At 38.8% G+C, this 25,490-nt stretch overlaps 1 protein-coding gene and 1 long non-coding RNA gene across 4 annotated transcripts in view; one reads left to right on the top strand and one right to left on the bottom strand.

The window, feature by feature from the left end:
- Positions 1 to 25,490, top strand: part of LOC134679809 (rho GTPase-activating protein conundrum) — a 122,129-nt gene that overhangs the window by 93,867 nt on the left and 2,772 nt on the right. For all 3 annotated transcript variants that reach the window (XM_063538707.1, XM_063538709.1, XM_063538708.1), the window contains 8 exons: positions 8,792 to 9,030; positions 18,259 to 18,380; positions 19,886 to 20,055; positions 20,662 to 20,767; positions 23,990 to 24,095; positions 24,487 to 24,646; positions 24,778 to 24,944; positions 25,256 to 25,436. In XM_063538707.1, the coding sequence (XP_063394777.1) occupies positions 8,792 to 9,030; positions 18,259 to 18,380; positions 19,886 to 20,055; positions 20,662 to 20,767; positions 23,990 to 24,095; positions 24,487 to 24,646; positions 24,778 to 24,944; positions 25,256 to 25,436 (1,251 nt within the window). The remainder of the gene's footprint in view (positions 1 to 8,791; positions 9,031 to 18,258; positions 18,381 to 19,885; positions 20,056 to 20,661; positions 20,768 to 23,989; positions 24,096 to 24,486; positions 24,647 to 24,777; positions 24,945 to 25,255; positions 25,437 to 25,490) is intronic.
- Positions 1 to 25,490, bottom strand: part of LOC134679822 (uncharacterized) — a 268,010-nt gene that overhangs the window by 73,225 nt on the left and 169,295 nt on the right. The gene's annotated exons all lie outside the window — the stretch shown is intronic.

Genomic DNA, 25,490 nt, shown 5'->3' on the forward strand with positions numbered 1-25,490 from the left:
TAGTTCACTTAGCACGATTTCACTCAAATTATGATGTACATGATATGACATGATGAATGACATGATAATAACACTTGCACTGCGTATGTTATCAAAAACTTTGTAGACTTGTCTTGGTATAATTCCAAAACACTACGCTACGAGGAACGAAAAGTAAATATATAAAACATCATTAGATTTAATAAGTATACAAAACTTAAAACTTTACGCGGAAACCATAATAGTCTCGTATCTTATGTGTATTATAATATTTTATAATAGTTTCCAAAAACGGATGACCAAACATCTTGAAACGATATGCGGTCAATTATGCAGGTCCTACAGCGAACGTCGAAAATCGAGACTTTGTTATCTGCCTCTCTATCGCACTCATGTATTTGAGCGATAGAGAGGTAGATAACGAAATTTAAATGTTCAACTTTGACGTTAGGCCTTTTGATTCATCTCAGATTGTTACTGAGATTCAGCATTCGTTTTGCGACGTATAAAAACAAGTATCTTGACCTTTGCATGTACAGTCAAGTCAATTACATGATTATTATGTTATAATATTGTAATCGCTTCTCAAAACCCCTGTTGTATATTTTTTGCTGCACTAATTTCCGTGTTACGGGGCAGGCGTATTTTAACATTAATTTCATGCAAACGAGATGATATACTTTCGTTCCATATTGATGAGTTATCGCAATATTATTAGAACCCCAGCATACTTTTATTTTGTCGTCTTCAATAACTAAAAATATGAAAGTTTCTATCATATTGTCTAATGTCAGAAATGTATGCGTAATGTCTCATATTATTGAATACAATTGATTTTTTGTGTCCGTCTGTCTCATCTTCATATCCATGTTGATTATAAACTTCATATGGGAGGTACTGTACACGTGCGTGGGTGTATAATTCGTCCCAAAACTGATCAGAAACAGTTATAACGGCTTGTTTGTGATTAACTTGCAATATTTGATGATGTTCAATCATCAGCAAAGATAATTTTGGGCTTATTACAATCGGGATAAGGTCCAAATTCAATTGAATATTAACAAAGATTTTTGGACATTTTTGGTTCTTGTTACCATTGGATAAGGTCCAAAATACTGTCGGACAATTTTTTGGGCCGGTTAAAACAAAAACATGATCGAGATGTAGTTGGTCATGCTAAGGTTCGTGGCGACGAATTTGGTGTTGATGGCTTCTGTAACCCTTTTAACCTTAATGACACATGCGTTATGATTATTCATGGTTGCGATTACCGTAGAGTCGGACCATGGCGTCTGTAATGACAAAGTGTGGCTTTGTTTTCAGTAATTTCTCAGTAAATTCTATGAAACTATAATGTTTATAATGACACTCTTCACTTTGTTCTATTCAAGTCTCTGCAAAGTTATCTTAAAACGAACTTTATGTATAGTTAAAAAAATTTAAGTTGACCGTTTTAGAACTATGAGAGCTCATAGTCCCAAACGGTCAGCTTAAAAGATTTCAACTATAGGTTTGAATAGGATTAAGACAGTCAAGAAGAACATTTTGGTTGTGATTTTCTTTGATTGGCGGGTTGGAAACTTACTTTATTTATCATAATAAAGTATCTATTCAGTTTTAATAAAGTTATACTTAGTCTAACTTTTGTTCGTAAATAATTACTTATGTGAAATAATATTTAATGTACTTAATAAAATAATAATGGTTTCATTTAATCTTATGAATGAATAACCATAAACTTTTTTACTTTGTGATCTATGACAGATAATCGTGTTTACTATACTATTCATTTTTTTACGCACGTATCGTTCAACTGGGATTCCCCGTATGTTTCATTTTAATTAGCCTTTGTTCACATTTGAAACAAAACATCGATAGTTTTTTACCTATGTTCCCATGCGTGTTACATAGACATGACAGACAGAAATACGGAACCCTAAAAAACACGGAAGATTAATACAAAAAGTTATAGGTATATCTGCCAATCGGTTCGCGAAGGACAGAATGATTATGTTTTTGTTAGACTACTGTTCCGTGCCTTTCGGCTTTATAATGGTCAAATCACCTGAGATTATGTATGCTCAATTAAATGTTTTAAATACTTACAAGTTCATTGCTTTAGAATGAATCGCTTTTTATATGTCCATACGCACTTATATACGCAGTTATGATTGTGGCGTTTATACCATATTTGGTTTTGTCGGTATAAATCGTTGCGCTCTGTTTAAACCGATATTTGTGATGTTGTTTTGTTTGGTAATCAATAATGGAAAATATTACATACCGTCGGGTGACAAGCAAAAGTCACTAAGTACTATCAAATAATTAAAGTAACAATGCACTTAATTACACTTGTAACACGGTTTATTGTCCAATAATTTCAATGGTGTTAGTTCAGTTAGTGACTTTTGTTTGTCACTCGACGATATATCATTATAGCTTACTAGCTGTTGCCCGCGACTTCGTCCGCGTGGAATTTTATCTTCAACATTTTACCTCTTTAGTACCTATAATTTTCTATAATTTTCATATCCAAGCAATGTTGAAATTAAGTACTTTTCTTTTTTATCAAGTTGTATGAAGTTTTAAGTCAAGTGGATTTTGATGTTGGTTGCTGAAATTACTTTTCTTGTATTCTCATAATGACCTTATACAAAGATTCAAGTCCCGCACTCACAAATTATCTGATCTCCATACAACCTTTCAACCCCTTTCTCACCACCTTGGGGGATGATTTTCAAAAATGCTTGAATTAGTTTTCATGTTTTTTAATTTAATACCTTTTTTTTGCAAAAAGTTCAAGTTCAGAGTTTAAAATTTAATTTACACCCCAAAACGAACTTTCATCCCCTTTTTAACCCCCTTAGGGGTTGATTTTCCAAAAACGTTGCAATTACTTTTTTTTTGTAATCGGCTATTATGTCTTTCTAAGTAGTTTCAAAGCATTTGTAATGGATTCAAGCGTCCCGCGCACAGTGTGTTAAAAACCCCTTTTTTGTCTCACTCGCTTTTTTTTCTAGATTCCTATAGTTTAAACATCAGACTAAAACTCCCACGTCGATACGGCTTGTAGTTTTTTTGTAAAAAAATATCAAAGTTGGCTTATATCCGGGTCATGAAATTCACTAAAACTAAAAATTCTAATCAACTAAATTACTTAATTCAATTTTGATTTTACCAATTAAGCAGGCATTTAATACTTCATCTTTTATGAAGCATTCCAATAATTTTCTGCCAGTATATAACAAAAAAAAAGCATTTTTCGCTCTTTCGGTTTTTATTTTTTTATTCTGGAGTTCCGCCGTAGTAGCAAACGAAACTGATATTAAACGATAGATTACGCTTAGATTTATCAGCAGAAAAAAAATGAGCTGCTAATTCGGTGGAACTCAAAAGTTATCAACAATTTTGATTTGTGTTCAGGGTTGTCACCTTGTATATCCGGATCCCATGGATGGTAACATTCCAGGTTTTAAACTTGAAATATCAGGCAAGTATTATTGTATTGGAAATTACATTCAGGAAGCATATTTACCGAAATGGTTTTCGATTTAGACCACTCTAAAAATTTTGAAATGTTGTCAATTGAGATTTTCGGAACATATGTGTCATGAAACAAGATGAACATGTGTATCATTGGATATTTACCAGTCGCTTGGCGGTGAAGGAAAACATCGCAAGAAAACCGAACTTAATCTCAATGAGGCTTAGTTTGCCCCCAGGGTTGGAAGGTTAGATGGCAGACGTTTTCGTAAAAACTAGTGTCTACGCCAAATCATGAGGTAAGGTGGCCAAGTGGATCCCAAGACAAAGCCGTGTCAAGGAACTGGGACACACGCTAAGATGATGATGACGACTCCTCGTTACATAGTTCAAAATTGTCTTCCTCGTCAACAGTTACTGCCATCGCTGGCCAGCTAGCACAAGGTTTTAGTAGCGATATGGCTTCTTTTGGCAATGGATGTTTTTTTATTTGGGATTTTCGTTTTTGAAGACCATAGTCACCAATTATGGGGTCTGAAGAGACTAGTGCCCTGTGAAATAAATCGAACATGGCCGCTTCGCGACTGGTTTTCCTTGAATGGTGCTTCCCTATCATACCGCCAGTATTTGTTGCGGGTTTCTGCTCCTTGCTCAGAAAGCATCCCAATCGGCACAGGTGTCAGTTCGATGATCCGAGCACCATGTATTAAAATTTTGTGCAAGGTGACAGTCATCGGAAGCCACCTGTACTTTTTTGTGTATTTTTCGGCCAGGTTCTTGCAGAAATCACTAAATTTGTTGGAGTCTATGGGCAGGTTGCTTGACAATACAGTCAAAATGACATAAATATCGTCAAGAAGCCATTTATCGACGCCCAAAATTTCTGAGAATGACTGACGACATTTTTCGGAAAAAGCAGTTCTCGCCGTATTCCCGTCGTTCGTGGTTCCAGAAGTGGGGCGGACCACATCCACCAACAGACCCAGTTTTTTCCTTATTTCTTCTTGAATCTTTTTTTTTCCGTTCTTCTACTAAGCGGTTTTCTCCTGAGTTTTTAGGAATCCACCATTTTTTAACTTCCATCTTATAGCCTAGTTTAAGTACAAATTCTAATGCTCTTATCCAACTGTGAAGTGGGCTTAATCCGTATATTAAGCGTTCTTCTTTAACAGGTTTGGCATAAACTATGTCCAAATCATTAAATTGAGTCGCAGTTAAGCCGCAATAAGGGCAACGCATTTGAGAAGGCGTATTTAAAATTGCGTTTAGCACTTTGCCATCAATTGCTGCACAGTGCAATTCATACGTGACATTTATAACATGGCCTTGCGATGTTTGTGTAATTAGAGGGGTTAAATTGTCAATTTGATCCTGTATATTTTGTTTTTCAGAAATAATTAATGTTTTGTTCTCTTTTCTATATTGAATATGCAATGGTCTACAACACCGATAAGACTGTGGCATAGGATTCGTCCATATAATGACATTATTATTGGTCACGATTTGCAGTGGTGTGAAAGTTGTTGCGAAAATGCTGTTTTCATCCCCTTCTCCATCTTGCAATGATTGTTTATATAATGACTGACCAGTTGATCCATCAAACCCCCAGATACCTCTAAATATGCAGTTTACGGTGTTGGTTTCACTCCTTATGGCGTAGCTTATAAACACGTCGTCGGTTAGCTTAAGCAATCGACTGAATGTGTGTTGGACTAAATTTTTTATAGGTACAAAGGCTTCCCTTTCAGAGATTTGTATTTGGTCGGGGTAACACTGTTTTTTCGCCTCGCGAACTTTATAGTATGGCGGATATACATCACAACCACGAGTTTTCATGTCGAAATGAAATTGATTGTATGTTTGTACTGTTAAATTCCTATCCACAAATATAGAAACAGCTTTTTCAGGAGTATAGGGTTGCTGGGGACTTTTAATTTGTGCAAGAATATCGGTAGCTGCTGTCTCAGATGCCAAGCACAAATTAATGATAGTTTCCAAACTTTGTCTAGAGGGATTTGGGAGAGGGTGGTCATTTACTTTCAACGACGCAACAAAGGCTTTTATTTTATTACACGTTGCGTTTTCATTTAAAACATCTTCCAGTTTCTTTTGCGATCTGTGCCTGCTAGCCTTGCTTAAAGTTTTAAATTTTTTAGTTTTTGGAGACAACGTTTCGTCTTTATTAGGTAAGTTGCACCTCACCTGACCACTAACAAGAGTTTCATTGAGCCAATTAGCATGTTTTTTTCTAAAGAATGACTCGTTTCTTTTACAATTATTTAATAACGTAGTGGATTTACTCATGAGTAATTTGAGTATTCCTATTAATTCGTCTTCGGTCCGGGATAGTTCATATCGAGGTCCAAAATAATTTACGACAGTTTGAACCCGTTCAGCAGCTGATAGGTCTTTACCCTTTAATAGTTGATAGGCACCTAAACGGGTTAGTATTTTAGTACCAGAACTGCTTCCACAATCATCTCCTCGCATATTTTCCAACATCCCCGGAGGTTGAAGGGTGCCGGTTGTGGCGCTATCCACAACTTCATAAAGTGCCTCTCGTTGACCAACATGAGGGTTGGCGCCCTCATGTCCTCCTCGCAATAAGTCCTCTGGTCGGAGCCCAGAAGGACATCCCTCAGCAGGGCGGGTCAGGTCCTGCTGAGGCAAGTTGGCACCATGAGTCTGGAATGGCTCCATGATGCCTCACCCCCGGTTCCTCAATGCTACATTTTTCGACATGGGGTTTTAGCATTCGCTTTACGAGGGTGGACTCCTTCCCATAACTCATGTAGCAAATCATCGAAACGTATAGATGTGTAAATAGAATGAAATTTAATAACAAGTATACACGTGTTATTGAGTCGATCTATTCGTTCGACAGTATAAATATTGACTATATGATCAGTAGGCTTCGCAAAGCTAATCTAAAACCCGACCAAAAGCATCTCGAGTGGTGCTCAATGTAGGGATCCTTTGTAGTTACCGGTCCATCATAGTACTCACTCAAAAGATAGTTTATTATAAGATTTTGCGGCACAAACGTCCATTTGCGGATGAACTGAGGATTTCTGATTCGGTAAGTTTTGAAAACCTTAATAGTTGATTCCCCAACTTCACTCAGAATTCTGATCCGGATTAACAAACTTGAAGTGACAACCCTAGACACAAACATTCCGGATAAAACTTAAATCACTTGTAACTTCTGAGTTCCACGGTATTAGCAGCTGATTTTTTTTCTGCACATAAAGTCAAGCGTAAACTATCGTTTAATATCGGTTTCGTTTGCTACTACGGCGGAACTTCATGATAAAAAAATAAAAACCAAAAAAGAGAAACATGGAAATTTCTCGATATCCAGCGGCGGAAAATATACAAAAACATTATCAAAGCTGCAGAATTCAATGTCTATTCAATTGTTATAATTATTATTTCCGTAAGTAAATTACTTAAAATAATTTTTTAGATTGTATGCATTTCATGACCCGGATATAAGCCAACTTTGATATTTTTTTACAAAAAAACTACAAGCCGTATAGACGTGGGAGTTTTAGTCTGATGTTTAGATTCATATAAACTATAGGAAACTAGAAAAAAAAGCGAGTGAGACAAAAAAGGGGTTTTTAACACACTGTGCCGCGCTCGAAAAAAAATTTGATATCCATACAAACTTTCAACCCCTTTTTCACCACCTTGAGGGATGAATTTTCTAAAACGCTGAAATTAGTTTTCTTGCATTTGAATTTGATACTTTTTTACAAAGTTTCAAGTTCCTAGCTTAAAATAAAATTTGCACCCGAAGACGAACTTTCATCCCCTTTTTAACCCCCTTAGGGGTTGATTTCCAAAAACGTTGCAATCACTTTTTTTTGTAATCAGCTATTATGCCTTTTTAAGAAGTTTCAAAGCATTTGTAATAGATTAAAATTTTCAACCCCTTTTTAACCCTGTTAGGGGATGAATTTTACAAAACGCTGAAATTACTTTTCTTGTCTTCTAATAATATCCCTAAATACAAAGATTCAACTCCACCACTCGAAAAAAATTTTGATATCCATACAAACTTTCAACCCCTTTTTCACCACCTTAGGGGATGAATTTTCAAAAACGCTGAAATTAGTTTTCTTGTATTTTAATAATATATCTTTTTACGAAGTTTCAAATTCCTAGCTTAAAAGAAAACTTTAACCCCATACATACTTTCATCCCCTTTTTAACCCCCTTAGGGGTTGAATTTCTCAAAATCGCTTCTTATCTCTTGTACACTTTATAAATGCAACCTGGTGTGCAAATTTCAACTTTCTGGCTTTTGTAGTTTCGGCTCTGCGTTGATGAATCAGTCAGTCAGTCAGTCAGTCAGGACACTTGCATTTATATACAGGGCGTCCCACGGCGATGCCACATGGAGGGAAAGTACCTTAAATATCATAGATAGCATATTTTGCTGAAAGAAGACTTCATTTTATTTTTAAAACTTAGTTAAATTGCATTCATACTTTTTTAATTTTTTTTGAAAAAAAAAATGTATGGAAAAAAAATATCGCGTCATTGGAGGAAAAGTACCTTAATTTTTGTAAATGAACATCTTACTGAAAGAAGACATTATTTCGATTTAAAAAAACAAGTTGAATTGCATTTTAAATAATTTCATGGTTAAACCGGGAATCGAACCCGCTACACGAGAAAAAAAAATACCTTGTAGCTTTGTCATACCGATCGAAAGGCTTCAATGTGAGAATTAATTTTTTTGGTACAAGGTATTTTTTTTCTCGTGTAGCGGGTTCGATTCCCGGTTTAACCATGAAATTATTTAAAATGCAATTCAACTTGTTTTTTTAAATCGAAATAATGTCTTCTTTCAGTAAGATGTTCATTTACAATAATTAAGGTACTTTTCCTCCAATGACGCGATAATTTTTTTCCATACATTTTTTTTCAAAAAAAATTAAAAAAGTATGAATGCAACTTTACTAAGTTTTAAAAATAAAATGAAGTCTTCTTTCAGCAAAATATGCTATCTATGATATTTAAGGTACTTTCCCTCCATGTGGCATCGCCGTGGGACGCCCTGTATATAGAAGATAGATAGATAGATTGAGGATTTTAACATGAGATTATTCAAGAAGCAGGTATTTAAGGTTTTCAGGGGTTGCCAACTCTTAAGTGGCTCCTGTGATGTTGCCTATATCCATGGGCGACGATGACCGCTTCCCATCAGGCGGCTCGTCTGCTCCTTTGCTGACTATCACATAAGAAAAAGATTTTTTGACTTATCCAAATCTCATCAAAGATGAATCACACTAATGAAATACATTTTCTTTGTCAACAGAAGGCGAGCTCGAAACAGAATGGCTGCAAGCCGCCGGCCTCGGTTCCCTGGCCGCGCCGTTCCAGGCCGGCCTCGAAGTCACCGAGGCCCAGCTGGGTGAGGCCGTGAGGCCGCTGCCCAGAGAACAAGCCGCTGCGGTTAGAAGACGAGTCCGAAGGCTGAATAGGACCGTCCGGCGGCGGCGCGCGGCTTCCAGGGCCAGGAAACCCGATATTAGGGATGTCTTCAGGGATTTGGAGGTAAGTCTTACACACTTACATATGGTAGAAAGTGGAGTATGTCATTTTATTCTGCATTCATGTACGAGACATATAACCTCTGACATTAGGTATCTGAATGCTCCACGATTTGGAATTTAACTCGACGCATTCAGCAAAGCGTTAACATCTAGAATATTAAAGAACAACTGTACACATCTCTCCAACTTTCTCAAAACCTTCCATTGGTACCTGCACTGCACTTGTTTTCGTACGTAATAAAAACATTGTCTGTCTCTTTCGATTACACTGTGTTAAAAGAGATATTTGATTTAGGTACCATTATACTTTCTGATATGTTCATCGACCGGTTCTAAAACTTTTCCAAGTTACTGGCCGCATCCGTCATACAAAAAACTATAAGTAATTATCTACAGACCGGTTGCCAAGGTCAAAAACTTATTATAATTACATAGGAATGCCCTCCAAGTCAAATCGGAGCAGACCGAGCGGTGGTCGGAGCCGGTTCCCAGCTTTCTTTCACAAAAAGTGACAGACAGGCCTGACTCACGCCTGTCATTCAGCCATCTTGAAAATTGAACTCGATATTCAAGCTCTTTTTTTTCGTTGAAGGCAACGTGCTTGATTACTCAGCCAGTGATAGATTAAAATAGTTTAATCATATCGTCAAAATTAAAATTCACAAAATTGGTCAATGCTTTTGTAACTGTAGGTACCTACTAGGCAGATAGAATTTTTAACTCCAACATTATTTTTCTTGTGCATCTTCTATAAAAAGGGTACCTACTTAATATTTTATTCTACTGCTACTTTTTAAGCCAGGCAGTTCTAAATTACACACATACTCGTATTGCCAAAATAAATAATTGTTTTATTTATTCGTCTTCCACTCGTCTTTGATATTGTTAATTTTGGCTGGAACTGGAAATCAAACTTTATTTAGATATGTATATATTATGCGGCTCTTTCCTATCTGAAATAACCAATACTAGATTTTACCGACAAAAACACTTTAATGTCCTCAGATAAAAGTTAATGTTGTCAGCCCTGATCTATGGCCCAAATTCAAACTAAAAGAGAACCATTAATTTGAATTTCGAACTGTCAACTGTGAATTCTAACGGAATTTAACGCTCAATTTTTAAAACAGATGAATGATGCGTTCGTGTGTTAATGTTAAACAACATTAAAGTTTAGAATTCACCGTTAAACTAAATTTTGGCTAGCCATTTCCGTCAGTAGAAAAAAGCGGCAAATTAAAAAAAAGTGGGCGCGAAGACTTGTCCACCCATAGAAAATTTGATTTCGCGCCTTCTTCTACTGACAAATTGGGTTTTCCACTGTAGATATACTTGGAAAATTTCTCGAGTATATTTACTCGTATAGACAAAGTTTGGCTAAGTAAATTTTATAAGAATGTACCTATAATACCATTACTTGTTAAATAGTTTACAAACTACTTTCCTTTCCTATCATATGTAACGGGCATAAATTGAAACTGGTTTGAAAGAATTTGTTAAATTTATTTGTATGGCTAACGCAACATTGCATAACGGTTAGGGAAATTTGCTGTAGGTATTAATGTATAATGGTATCAATTTGTTTGAGCAGGTGGTATCATTAAAGAGAGAGTGATTAGTTTTTTTCTAATTAAATGCTTACCTGCGCTAATAAAGATTGTATTCCGTGATTCTACCGAAATATCGCTAAGGGATATTACTTTTGAATTAAGTATGTACTTCTAGAAATGCCAGAATTACGTTTTAGGGCCACTTTCGCGTTCCAGGGTTAGCCAAATAACTCTGAGTTAACCGTTTATATAGATCAGTTTAACCCTGTGGAAATGGTTAACTCCGAGTTAGTTCGCTAACCCTAGAACGCGCAAGTATTTCTTAGGGCCACTTGCACGGTGCCACTAAGCCAGGGTTAACCTGTTAAATCTGGAGTTTTTTTTTTAATTTATTTAGAACACAAACAGTCATAATAAACATATTACATATGTTGTACACAGTGTACAGAACAGGAGAGGTGATACAAACAGACCTGGAGGTTAATTAAACACAATATTAATAAAATAAAAAGGTAGATAAGAACAACTTAGTAATTTAAAAATACATAACTATAAGCATACAATCTCAAGGAACAATGAAAACAAGTTAGGAATTAGGTACTAAAACAGTTTACGTCTCACAAACATTTTTAGACTAGACAAGGAATTATTAAAAGGATCAATATCGAACATATGTTTATTATAGAAACTGGGGACTCGTCTGAAAAAGGTATGTCTGTGGCATAGTTACTATGGTTACCAGTACAATTTGACACTAGCTTAACGGTTTAACAGCTTAAACCCGGGTTAGTGGGACCCTTAATAATATTTCATGATCGTGAGCGTTCCTACCATTATTACTCGTGTGCAATACTGAGTTTCATTGAAAATTGTTCGTTAAAAGAGGTGTTTAACTACGAGTATTACAGATCAACCTCCTTTATTCAATATCTAATAATCATTCGTAATAGGTGTAACAAATCCTGTTTAATATACAAACATTCGGTTCCGCTCGGGCGGCCGGTTAAAGTGCAGCAAATTGCAGTGTTTTGGAGTTCCGCGGCCGTAATGGAAGCTTCCTTTGGATTCTGTAACCCAGAAAGCGTTACTCATTGTTTATGGCTTTAATGAATGAGTGAGTCAACTACCCTTTCACACACTTGACAGTTAATTTGCATTCAAGAATACGTTTTTTGCGGCATAATCGGCCGTATTTTTTTTTACGTTAACTAAGAAGTTTGATTTTTTTACAGCTTCAAGGGACTGTAGACCTGAGTATATGGCTTTAATTTCAAATCAATACCTCCACTCGTTCACGAGATAAAGGGTCTTGACAGACGGACAGACAACAAGTGTATTATTAACAATCTAATAGGTACAATTTGTGCATTGTCAGTAAAAAACCTTGACAAGGCCACATAATTAGAATTTACTGGTTCAGAATCAAAAAGTGACCATGATTAATTTAATGCTGACAGTGATTACACAGCCGCCCATTAGTTAAACACGTATTGCAAAATCCATTAAACCACAATTCTTATACAATAATTAATAAAATCACTAAATTACTAAGAAGACATTAAAATAGTTTCAAAACAAGCCATCTATTAATGCCCAAAGGGACACGAATTAAGGCCACCAGATAACTAACATGGATGGTAATTAGATAAAATAACTATTTAACTTTCAAGGGATTCTTTCAAACGTAACGTATTGTAGTCAAACGTCACGCGGGTAACGGACGCGTTCAAAAATAGTAAAATAATACAGTTTTTTAAAAGTGGGATGCGTTCAAAAACAGATAATAAATACGGATAAAAAAATATTCAAAAGGTTTCGAATATGCGTGTGGATTACGCAAAACGGTTTGAATTATTAGAACGGACGTACTAAATTTTCGCGCCAACAGAAATTAACGCGTCCGGTAAAAATCAACTGAAGTTGCTCACAATACAGTCGGTTGATTAAGTGTGCAGTTGTTTTTGTTGTTTGTGCGTGCGTTTGTTTGTCAAATTGTCACCATGATTTGTGATACAGTCAGGTTGAAACTTTGCGAGAAAATGGAGAATTGCAAGGGGATGGCGTTGCTGAAAACCTATTTAGAGGCCTTGGTAATTTTTTAAACGTACATTTTAGTTTATGATCTCTATAGTCTTGCCAGCCAGCTTGGTGACTAGAAAAAGTGACAATAAATGCAAAGCATTGATCTCCCATACAAAATTTTGAATTTTTATTATGATGTTTTTTTTGGCTTACTATTTTCTAATTTATCTAGATTGGCTAGGAGATTTTCAATCCTGCACATTTAAGTTTGTTTCTTGCATTAAAACACTATGAAAAAAAAAATTCTTTGATCTTATTATTACCTTTAGAAGTATATAGGTATTATGTTTCTCTTTTAACATACCATTGATCTTATTTAATGGACCCTTTATAAAGATCAAAGTACATAACGACCTAATAGATCTGAGACTATTTGATTCTTTACATTTTTTCTACATTTAGATTGCGATCATTTAATTAATTGTAATGTAATGCGATTTGATCGGAATCTATTCTTGGTATGATATCATTGGCAACAATGACTGCCGTTATATTTCAATAAAAATACTTCCTAGTAGTTCCTTAAATTAAATAGGATATAATTATTCGTTACTAAGCCCTGTCATTATATACCATTTATTAAAATTACAGTTTGATCGGCTAATGTACGACCCAATCCAACTATGATTTACTTCATGACCAGTTAGGACATTTTAATATTAAAAATTAAAAAAGACGTACCTAAGACAATTCATTCCTGTCTTATATTTTAATATAAATCCCAGATACATTAAACTCTCGTTGAATTTTAAAATGTAGCTATCTTGACAGATTAATAATTAACAGTTACGGATACCGCTTACACCACTCTCCAAAACACTTAGAGATATTTGAATATCTTTTCATATGACGAAGCGTGTCGACACTGTCGACTTTGGCTACACGCGTTTCCTCCGTTTCAATATACAAACTAAGATACAATTTACTTAAAAAAATACCTCATATCTATGTAATAAGATAGTATGTTACACAATGTCATTAAACAATATTCAGTCCTTAGTCGACCATTCTAAAAATGTAGGTCTGCGGTTGCGTCTAATTTTACTATTTATGCGCATTTGACATGTATGTTGAAATAGGTATTTCTATGTATTTGACTGAACAAGATTCTTCTTTGATTCTTGCCTTGTAGGTATTTGTTTCTAATACTCAATGAGCCCTTATATAAAGGATGACTTCTAGATTAACTAGAGTTGAATGAATCCGTTCGTAGGCATTGTCAATTGGTAAGCTTAGTTTTTGCGACCGTGCGTACATACTGAAGGAGAAGCCCCATCAAAAAGATCGACTATGATCCTCTGTGGACTATGATCCACTGTACCCCACTATCAAAATGGCGCCGTTAACCGCTCCTTGGCTGAATAGATAAGTATGTAAACAAAATCTCAAGCCCATCAATTCGATCGGGATGTTAATGATCCAAGTCATGTCGAAACAGGACACGGGTTATAGGATTTGGAGCAACAAACGGAACGATGAAGATAAGATTACGAGCCCAATTAGATAGTTTGTGTGTTATGTAAACATAGTTATCTATGTAGATAAAGTTTTGAAACCGATAGTGTTGACTCCTTTGACCGTCAATAGTAAACGCATGCATTTAAATACTTTTAAAATACCTATACTCTGGCAAGCCAACTTTGCCAATAAAATAAAGGCACGAAATTCCAAATTTCCCTTTTTCAAATTTGCCACCTTTTTCTACTGATAAAGCTGGCTGGGTGCGTAGCCAAAATGTCAATCGTTTACGCTCCGTAAGCGAATAGGTACCTACCTGTTACGCAGTTAGCTGTCAATATTATTACCTACCATACTGTCAATATTACCACCTACCATCTCAAGAGATCTCGAATCTATTATAGAAACCTTGATTAGCTGAACGGCAGAACGGCCCTTACAGGAAACTACATCGTTAACGATTTCTAGTTTCATGCTCAATGCCGAACCAGTGCTGATTGCGATGGAAATCGTTTTCGAATTAACGCATAATCGTTACATTTGAGCCTAACTTGTTTAGAAATACCAGGGTTTTTGAGTTTGTAATGATGTTGCCTTAAATCAACTTATGCCACTCGCGAACTGCCTATGTAACTAGTATCAAATATACATGTTTAGCAAATCATTTCAGATTGAGAACTCTTTTTAGGAAGCCAATAAAAATTCAGGTTCAGAGTCCAACATTGCTAAAACACTAAATAACAGCCGATAATATATGTACGGTAAAAACAATTGAATGAGTTTTCCGTAGATACTGATGAACCGTCGTAAAGTTTAAAGACATTTGGAAACTTCTTACATTTTTGTGTAGGAATGAATTTTTGTTTCCAAAATTAAGGTTTCCTTTGCTTCCTGTGAAATATACCGGAAAACTTATTGGAAATTTTTCGCAACTTATGCACAACACAATGCCTTTAAAAAAGTATGCTTTAAGCTGTCACTAAGTACCTACGTGTGTTATTAAGTGCAGTCAGCAGCAGAAGTTGCTAAGAGCGATGTGTTCAAAATTACCTTGACACGCTCTTATATTCTCTTAACAATAAAATATGTAATAATAAAGTCGCGTCAAGGTCATTTTGAACACCTCGCCCGCTTAGCAACTTCTACTGCTGACCGTACTAAGAGCACTTTATTGTCCTTTTCAGTCTGATGACCACAATCTTTATCGGAAGGTAAAACGACTAGCTTTCCCATTAAACATTGCCCCCGATTGTGTGTCACTTCCAAGTAAAGGTATGATTCGGCATCAACAATAAACCTAGTTCTCAATTTACTATTATCGATTCAAGTCGCATTCGATTCCGATTATAAATCGACGTGCTTGTAGAACAACATGAGGTCTATACAGGGTCTATGTCTATATTGGTCTACAAGAGGAGAGGTATATTAAAAACAGATCAATAACAAATTACACACACATACCTACAAATCAAATAGTTATGTTCATAATATAATTTAATTTGTATTTTAATAGCAATAAATGTTTAAATAAAATGGTGCGAATGATTACAATCTACCTGTTTACATATGAATTTGTTTCTAGGGAAGTAGGTACCAACAAATTTAATTGCATTAACATTCAAAAAGTTTAGTTACCTACTTTGGATTTTTTTAATAAAACTGCAAGAAATATCTCTATATGCATTTGCAATAAAAGCAACAACTATAAAAAACGTCTACAAACCCACAAACTTACATTTACCATCAGAAAACATAAAAACTAGAATCCTTGCCAACAAATTACTAGGCATCCATCGAAGAGCATCTATTCCTCGGCGCATAAACAAAGTTGTCACAAGAACAGGTTACTGGCTCCTACTGACAGACATTTATACCAGTTCTGATCACCGGATAGGACGGTATTTAAATGCTGGTCTTCCGTATTACGCCTTGCGGGATTTTATAGTCAGGACACCTTATAAAACAAAGTCCCCCGCCGCGTCTGTCTGCGTTTATGTTTCTTCACGATACACCTTAAAACTACTTAACAGATTTTCATGAAGAATACGTCTCTACAATTTAGAAACTCTATTATATTTTTTGGTAGAAGCGACAACCGGCGATACCTATGTATGAATTGTATGATAAGTGTATAAAGAACGATATAAAGTCAACAAACTATTAACAATTCTACTGTTACCATCAATCAAGCCCCGAAGGAACCTATAAACTAATCTAATTACCTTCAGCCAAACAGACTTCCTATGGCAATCACATCGACGCCCTTATAAGGGCCACGGCGGAAGAGGGCAATCTATAAAAATGCCTTAATCTCCTTATACGGTGCTCGAGCTGTGCCACTAATATGGTACGGTCGCGGGGTTTCAACTGTTTTTACACTAATTAGATTAGTTTAGACGGGGGATATGAAAAAGTTGAGGGTCAATGGATTGAGAGGATATTTCAAGAAATTCCTAATGCATATGCTGGATATTAGTTAAACATTGAACGGAAATCAATAACGGATAACCCTGATAGATTTTGTTTTACCAGATCTTCAAGAACTGCTAGGCTTTACGAAGGAAAATATCGTATAATATTTACTTTCTGATCTACGGTCCTATCAAGTTGACAACGCGACGATAGCGAATTATAACTTTAAGTTTTTTTTCTGTTAAATATCCAAAGAACCTTGTATCAATACGCTCCGAAAGAAGAGTTCTTTCTGGCACATTAGATAGCACGTAAGAAAGTACGTCGGCACTTTAATATCAGTTAAATCATTCAATACGAACGCATTGTATAGTTTACTCTATAACCACAAAGTTAAGTCTTCAAACAACTAACACTTGCTAATTTGCTATCACGGATTAGGTACCCATTTAAGACCACAAACTAATGGAAACACCGAGTTTAGAAAGCTAGTAGCTACAGCTTTTAATGACTCCCAACTCAAGAAGTCATATGTCATTACGTAACTTATATGAAGTTACGGTTTTTAGGGTTCCGTAGCCAAATGGCAAAAAAACTCTCTTATAGATTCGTCATGTCTGTCTGTCTGTCTGTCTGTCTGTCTGTCTGTCTGTCTGTCTGTCTGTCCGTCTGTCTTTCCGTCCGTATGTCACAGCCACTTTTTTCCGAAAGTATAAGCACTATACTATTGAAACTTGGTGAGTAGATGTATTCTGTGAACCGCATTAAGATTTTCATACAAAAATAGAAAAAAAGCAATAAATTTTTAGGGTTCCCCATACATAGAACTGAAACCCAACATTTTTTTTTTTCATCAAACCCATACGTGTGGGGTATCTATGGATAGGTCTTCAAAAATGATATTGAGGTTTCTAATATCATTTTCTTCTAAACTGAATAGTTTGCGCGAGAGACACTTCCAAAGTGGTAAAATGTGTGTCCCCCCCCCCTGTAACTTCTTAAATAAGAGAATGATAAACCTAAAAAAAATATATGATGTACATTACCATGCAAACTTCCACCGAAAATTGGTTTGAACAAGATTTGGTAAGTAGTTTTTTTTTAATACGTCATAAACCGTAAACCCCAATTTTATTATGTTACTTGCTGTTACGCAACCCTTCATGGGCGAGTCCGACTCGCACTTGCCCGGTTTTTTGTCTTACGGTGGCAGAGGAGGATGATTGTTGAGAAACGCTGATATACGGGCTATTGTCACATGTGCTTATGTAATTATTTGGACGCCTAATAGGTAGAAAGTGTTTTCTTGCTTTAAGTATAAGCTTCGTGGGTATGTGATACGACGATTGAGGTTTTTTCGCAGTTTTCTCATAGCTTTGATACAGTTGTGATTAAGTTTAAGTTGGTTTGTCTAGGTGTTATTTTGTAAATACATTTTTTTCTTTTCGATGTATGATTTTTTGTCATCTGGCTAGGCTACCAACCCCCAATAATGCCTCAATGGTTGAGTACCTATGTCATCAATCGACCAACTTATTAGTGAATATGCCGAGTTTCTTACGGAACTGTCTTGTCTCTCTTTTCATCTATCTTCTCGCTCTCTCTGCAGAATTTCGAATTGAGACTTTTCTTTCCGTTTGGCACCATGTTTAATAGAGTCCGGCTAAGCTAATTTGCACTATTGCTTTAAAGTTCCATGAGCAATAACAACTTGTTAATTGTTCCAGAACTCGAGTGGCAGCGAGCCGAGGTCCCGTAGCGCAACGCCCGACTCCTTGGACTCTTTGCCCAGTGGAGGCTCCGGCAGCCCCCCTGTAGAATGGGCAGATCACACACCTCCAGATTTTGTGTAAGTACTGTAGAGCCACTATGTGCCTGATCTCAAAGAGATCCCGAAGTGCGACGCCTGAGCGGCTATCGCGAAAACCGAAATTCGCAAATTGCTGGGATCTTTCTCTTTTACTCCAACGAAGGCGTAATTAGAGTGACAAAGAAAAATCCCCGCAATTTGCGAACTTCGATTTTCGCGGTTATAGCCCTGACTCCTTGAAATAAGGACTACGGTTCGGGGGCTTTGGGCAATGGCCCAATGGGGGCTGCGGCTGCCTCCCAGTAGACCTGACCACACGCCTCCAGATTTTGTGTAAGTACTGTAGATATAGCCATTGCGTTTACAATAAGTAACATATGTTGATTTGTGGTGGGGCTTGAAATCTGGATTTATTTGGACTAGTAGGAATTATTCGGATTAATTAGACTTATTTACTTAGGTACATCCTACCAAGACAAGAAGTCATAATCATATTAAGGGAATACGTACAGACGATGCGACGTACTATCAAAAATAGTTGCCGAATCCAAGTGTCCACTACGTACTTGTGTTCTTCAAGCTTATATTTAAATTCGGATTAGATCTCCAGCCAGTCTATTCTAGTGGTTAGATATAGGCTGAACGTCACCGCAGGTAAAATATCAATTCACTACAAAATGACTATATTCACGACACTCATTAGCATATTCCGGAACACCATCAAAGATCATTGTGGATAAACACCTCTCGGAAGCGTGCGAACGTTGTGCAAGCGACAGGAAAGCCATACTGACAATTATATGGCGGATATCCCGACGCCATTTTTCTTTCGCACTTGAGAAGTGCACCGGAAAATTGTAGGTTCAATTGATTCCGCGGATTGTGCGATGCGTCTATTTAATTTTTTTTACAAGTATGGTGGAATTGCATACTCTTTAATTCTGCAAAACATTGTCTAGTAAACGGTTCTTAATCGTGGGTATCTGAAAGTGAAGAACAACCTTGACTTGTTTTATTCGTGATTAGTTCATTATTATTTTATTTCGACTTTGAGAGCGGCGTCAGTGAGAAGAAGAGGCAACATTTGATTGTTAATATCATTTAGCGTTCACACCCTACACGGTTGATGCTCATGTATAAAAATAATTTGTGGTCCTTTATCACTAATACGTTAAGAACCAATGAGAGATCAAAACTTAGACAATGTTGGTAGGTAGATTAGTTGCAGTGACTTGTAAAAGAAGGTACTTTAGTTTTAGGATGTAATTTAATAACAAGGAATCCTCAATAATTACAAACACTAAATGACTGAAATCAGGCGTGGCTCACTCCGCGATTTCTTCGCTTTGCTACAGGTAGCTAAAAGTACATCCGTTCGATCCCAATTTTGGGGTTCACCATAAGCCGCGCGTGGCGCTGTCGCCACCTAGCGGCCATATCTGTGCTGATCGTGACAGACGCGTTTTATTAGAGAGTGACGAGTCTTCTGTACCTAGTACTATTATTTATTCTGTGCTGAAATATAATAGGAAACCTTGTTACAGCGACAGTTTCCCGCCGACCGGCACCCACTCTCCCCTGGCCCGCACGCCGTCCGCGCCCGCGGCGCCGAGACGGGCGCGTCTCTCTCCACCTGCCTTGGAACCTCCCGTACCCATGCATGAGCTGTTCAAGCCGAATGACTTGCATTGGGCTGATATAGCTACGAATACTGGTAAGGCTTAGGGAACCGGCCCCACTAAGGCGTTGCGTTGTTTCGTCGCAGCGTCGACATTTTACGTAGGCACCTGTACCTACCTAATATTTTTTATGACATACCCAATTAAATGCGTTGAGACAACACGACACATAAGACAACGCTACGCACCAGTGGGCCCCTTTCTTAGTTTTATCTACTACCTACCATTGAAAGACTATCTTTTGAATCCTTAGTCTCCGGTTGATGCCATACGATACGCACCATTTGTCTTCCGACAAAATTCCGAAAAAAAAGAGGAAAGACGGCAAGATTTCTATCAAACATGACAGTGATCAAGGTTTAACTAATTACTACCTCCGAACCAAATAAGTTATTTTGTCACAGAAATTTAAGAGATAACATACCTATGGCAGAGTCAACTTTAACAGATTTGTCATTAGATGATCCAAAAGAGGAACACTGGTTTTTAAAAAAATCGCCAAAATCGCTAAAAATCGCCGGCCAAAAGCATCTATGAGAAAACCTGTCTGCTACTCAAGACTTGCAGACTGTACCAGGATTATCTTCTGTCTTCTGTTTGTCAATAGGAACTGCTTGTTGAATAATAATTTCCTTTTTCAGAGGGCATCGAGCTCCTCGGCTACCAAAGATATGGGACTGTCCAGGGTCCAAGAATAGGCAAGGAGCGAATCAACGGATCAATACTGAAGGACAACGACCCTTTCGTGTAAGTATTAAGCCCAGTCCAGACGGGACAATTTTTTGCCAATCTGATTAAATTGTCCTACTAAATCAGGCCGTGCGGAAGCAAACGCCAAATTTGTTTGCCGATTTTATCACGAACGCCATCAGGAACAGAAGTATGTACTCAAGCGTTCGTCGAACAATTCGCCGAATCTGCTTAAAAACGCGAATGCTCGATTTTCTGCTGAAGTCTATCAGCACCTATCGTGTATCGATTGACATGAAACTCACAAAATCAGTTTTTAATAACTTTTTCTAAAATCATTGTAAACATTTACTTTTCCTCTTAAAACCATTAAGTTTAATATTCTCTCTATAAGAGACCTAATCGCTGTGGTCCAGTTTCTTAACGAGTTGATCTCAATGCTAAGTGCTAATGCCTCCATTGTGGCCACAGGTGTCATGGACTGAATTGTTTAAGCACTTAATTTTACAGCTAATGCTCGGGGCACAGTTTTATGGTGATTTCTAAGGGTGATTGTTTCTAGAAAGTTAAATATATACGCCTATAATCTGTAGGTACACACACTTTATGAAATAATTTAAGACCATAGAAAGAAAGCCGCGGCAGGGTACGTTTTTACAGAAGGAATTTTCACTGAAATCGCACAATCTGTCCTGTCCCTGTCCCCTGTCTAGACTGTGCCATCACGCTCCGCGATTATTACGCCATTTAGGGTCCTAGCTAAATTGGTTGTTCAATACTTACGCTATAGAATTTCCAATTTAGCAAGAACCCTAAATGACAGATTAACAACAATCCCGTGTAGTGAATGTACCTATAGTTGTATGAGTTGATGTTATATGTTGGATAACTTTTTTTTTTTTTTATTATGCATGGGTTTACTCATGGCCACAGACTAGCCGAGGCGTAGACGTGGCCTACGATGGAGCGAGCTCGCCCAGAAGGTGCCTGTTCACTCTTGATTTGAAGGTTGCCGGGTTATAAGAGCACGGAAATATAGACGCCGGCAAGGAATTCCATTCCTTGGCAGTGCGCATAAGGAAAGTAGAAGCAAAGCGCTTAGTGCGAATTGGCGGAATATCTACCAAGTAAGGATGGAAACCGGCCGTGCGTCTAAAAGTCCGATGGTAGAATGGGGACGGTGGAATGAGCTCGTGTAGCTCTTGGGCACACTCCCCGAAGTGCAACCTGTAGAATACCGACAGGCTGGCGACTTTCCGCCGATGGGCCAAAGTCTGAAGCTTAGCCGTTAGCTTCTTGTCGCCAATCATCCTCCTGGCTCTGCGCTCCACTGAGTCCAAAGCGGCGAGTTGGTATTTAGCTGAGCCATCCCACAGGTGGCTGCAATACTCCATACACGACCGGACTTGAGCTTTGTAAAGTGTTAGAAGCTGTCCAGGTGTGAAGTATCGCTTCACCTTATTTAGGACGCCCAGCTTTCTGGCCGCAGTTTGTGCTTTAGACTCAATGAAGCTGCCGAAGCCGAGGACTGAACTCAGCTCCATGCCGAGGAGTTCCAGGCTGTCGGTAATAGGTACAGATGCACCCCGGAAAGAAGGAGTCAGGTCGAATGGACTCCGTTTAGCGGAAAATAGACACGCCTGCGTTTTGGAGGCATTGAACGTGACCAGATTGTCATCACCCCACTGGGAAACGAGACTAAGGGTCAAGTTCATTCGCTCAACCATGGCCTCTCTCTGTGAACGTATATCCTCCCTGCTGTCCCTTGCACTAGCCAAATATCTCTCAACAACCGTACTGTCATCTGCATAACCTACAATGCTGGGTTGCAGCATGTCGTTAATGTGGAGCAGGAAAAGGGTTGCGGAGAGAACAGACCCCTGAGGAACACCGGCGTCAATGGCCATGAGGTCCGAAGAGCAGCCATCAATAACTACTCTGATCGACCGTTCACTCAAGAAATCAGATAGCCAGCTACAAAAATCAGCAGGGATGCCGTAAGCAGGAAGCTTGCTAAGGAGACTTGCGTGCCAAACCCTGTCAAAGGCCTTCGAGATGTCCAGTGAAACAGCAAGCGCTTCACCGTTCCTCTCGATGGCCTCGCCGCAGCAGTGCGTGACATACGCTAAAAGATCCCCAGTAGACCGACCTCGGCGAAAGCCATATTGACGGTCACTGAGCAGATCATTTGCTTCGAGGTATGCCAGCAGTTTGCCGTTAAGTACCCTTTCCATGACTTTACAGAGCATGGAGGTAATGGCGATTGGTCGGTAATTGCAGGGATCAGCACGACTACCCTTCTTGGGTACTGGCTGCACGTTTGCAAGCCTCCAGGATTTCGGCACCGTTCTTGTTTGGAGAGAGAGGCGGTACAGGCGTGTCAGTACAGGAGACAACTCAGGCGCACACTGCTTTAGTACACGTGCAGGTATACCGTCTGGTCCATTGGCCTTATTCACGTCAAGATTCAGCAGAGTTCGGCGTACCTCTTTTTGATGTATAGCAATTCTCTGCATAGAGGAACTGCAATGAGATAGCGTAGGTGGAAGTTTTGAGCCTGCATCTAGACGTGAATTGCTCGCAAACAGAGAAGCAAACAAGTTAGCTTTCTCTGTCGCGGAGTGGGCCAGTGTCCCATCAGGTTTCTGCAGAGGTGGCAATGTGGGTCGGCAGAAGTTGGATTCGACCGCTTTCGACAGGGACCAGAACCGCTTGCTACCAGGAGGGTAGGAGGCGAGTTTGGCCCCTATTCGACTGACGTGGTCGAATCGAGCCTTTCGAAGCACCCGTTTGCAGGACTTGGCAGCTGAGTTAAAGGCTTTTTTCTTCGCGCGAACCCTCTGTGCTCCAGCTTTGGTATCGCGGGCTAGTACCCAAGCCTGGTATGCAGACTGCTTAAGAGCCTCGGCTCGAGCACAGTCCGAACTGTACCATGCTCGGGTCTTGTGATCGAGCGATAGGTCGGAGAACGGAATGGAATATTCCATTCCCTGCCGAATCACATCCGCAACAGCCTCAGCAGAACACGAGGGGTCACCCGAAGAAAAACAGACCTGCTGCCAGGGGAAAGACGCAAAGAAATGCCGCATCTCATCCCAGTCCGCTGACTCGTATCGCCATACTCTCCTCGTGCCCCTAGGGCAGAGATCAGGAGGAGAGTGGATCGACACGGATTTCACCAGACAGTGATCGGACGATCCTAGCGGAACTGAGACCGAAACCGAGTGCCTTTTTACAACATTTACAACGTTTATAACATTTTGATAATTTCTGTTTCAGCAAGCACACTGTCGTGTCGCGGGCAAAAAGCGCGGCGTCCGTGCAGCAGCCACTCAGCTTCGAACACAAGTTTAACCTGGACCGGCAGATGATGGACCATGAGGAGGTGAGCATTTTCTTAATAACGCTGTTTACTTAACGAAGAAAAATAGTAGGTATACACTTCGGCCAGTAAATACGGCCCAGACCGGCGGTTAAATGTTATCTAAGACATTTCTTATTTTATGCCCTAAGTATTCTTCCTCGATTCCTCATGAGTGAGGGTCGCGACCACATGAGGACCTCATTTCGTGCACCAGGCTCTCCATTCTGCACGATTTTCCGCCTTCCTAATAATAGGCGCCTGTGTAGAGCCCTGGCAGGCCTTCTATACAATGTCCACCCAGCGGGTTGGTGGATGTCCACTACCTCGTTCTCCATCCACCATGCCAACCATGCCCTAAGTATGTAATATATGCTCGATCAAATGTTTAAACGATGCTCCTATGTGTTTTTAGGAATGGCCTGAAGACGGCAGCGTGGTGGACGTGGAAAGCATCGGCGAGCCTCAGCTGAAGCGTCTGCCGCAACTGCTGCTGCTGGAGCTGACGGCACTCTTCGATAAATACTCGCTGCCCTTCCAGAAGAGGAAACCGCCTAAGAAGAAGAGGAAAGAAGGTAGCGAAAATTTAGCTGTTAGGCTTTGCAGAATAATCGTAATAATGGCTTAGGTACTTTTATATGCTGATGTTATTTCTACAATCCGTGATTAAATTTAGCATTAATAAACAATAATCTTGTCATTCCAGAAGGCTCAGTATTCGGAGTCTCCCTCGAAACTTTACTCCGCAAAGACATGCTGCTATGGGAAGAAACCTGGAGTTCCGTGCCCGGAGTTCTGCGGACGTTAGCCGGAACGCTGGCCAAGCGGGCGACAGATGAGGGACTGCTGCGAGTAGCTGGGAATAAGCACAAGGTGGGTGACATTCCAGACGGCTCAGTATTAGGAGTCCTCGAAACCCTACTCTCTGAGTAGCTGGGAATAAGCACAATAAAGTAGGTGCTGAAATACACTCCAGAGGCCTCAGTATTCGGAGTCTCCCTCAAAACTTTACTCCGCAAAGACATGCTGCTATAGGAGGAAACGTAAAGCAATAGATTTTGCGCACCCGTTACCCACTTTCTCAATTACTTACAACTCGTAATTTTTTTTTATATTGAGTGGATCTGTGGGTTTTACAATTCAATTTTAAATCCTAGGTACTTAACCTATCTACTTGTTCACAGATCGAAGCGCTCTGCCAACTGATAGAGCGTTCCTGGTACACGGAGAACCGTGGCGCAGTAGAGGCAGCCCTAGCTGGTGCAAGCAGCCACGACCTGGCAGCGGTTTTCAAACGGCTGCTGCGGGCGCTGCCGCAGCCTCCGCTCACGCAGGAGCTGATGAGGCTCTTCTACCACACGTATGGTGAGTAATCTTGATTATATTGTCAAAGTTAAGTATTTCAATTTGAGTAAATAC

The sequence above is a fragment of the Cydia fagiglandana genome, chromosome 3, assembly GCF_963556715.1.
Source record: "Cydia fagiglandana chromosome 3, ilCydFagi1.1, whole genome shotgun sequence".
NCBI lineage: Eukaryota > Metazoa > Arthropoda > Insecta > Lepidoptera > Tortricidae > Cydia > Cydia fagiglandana.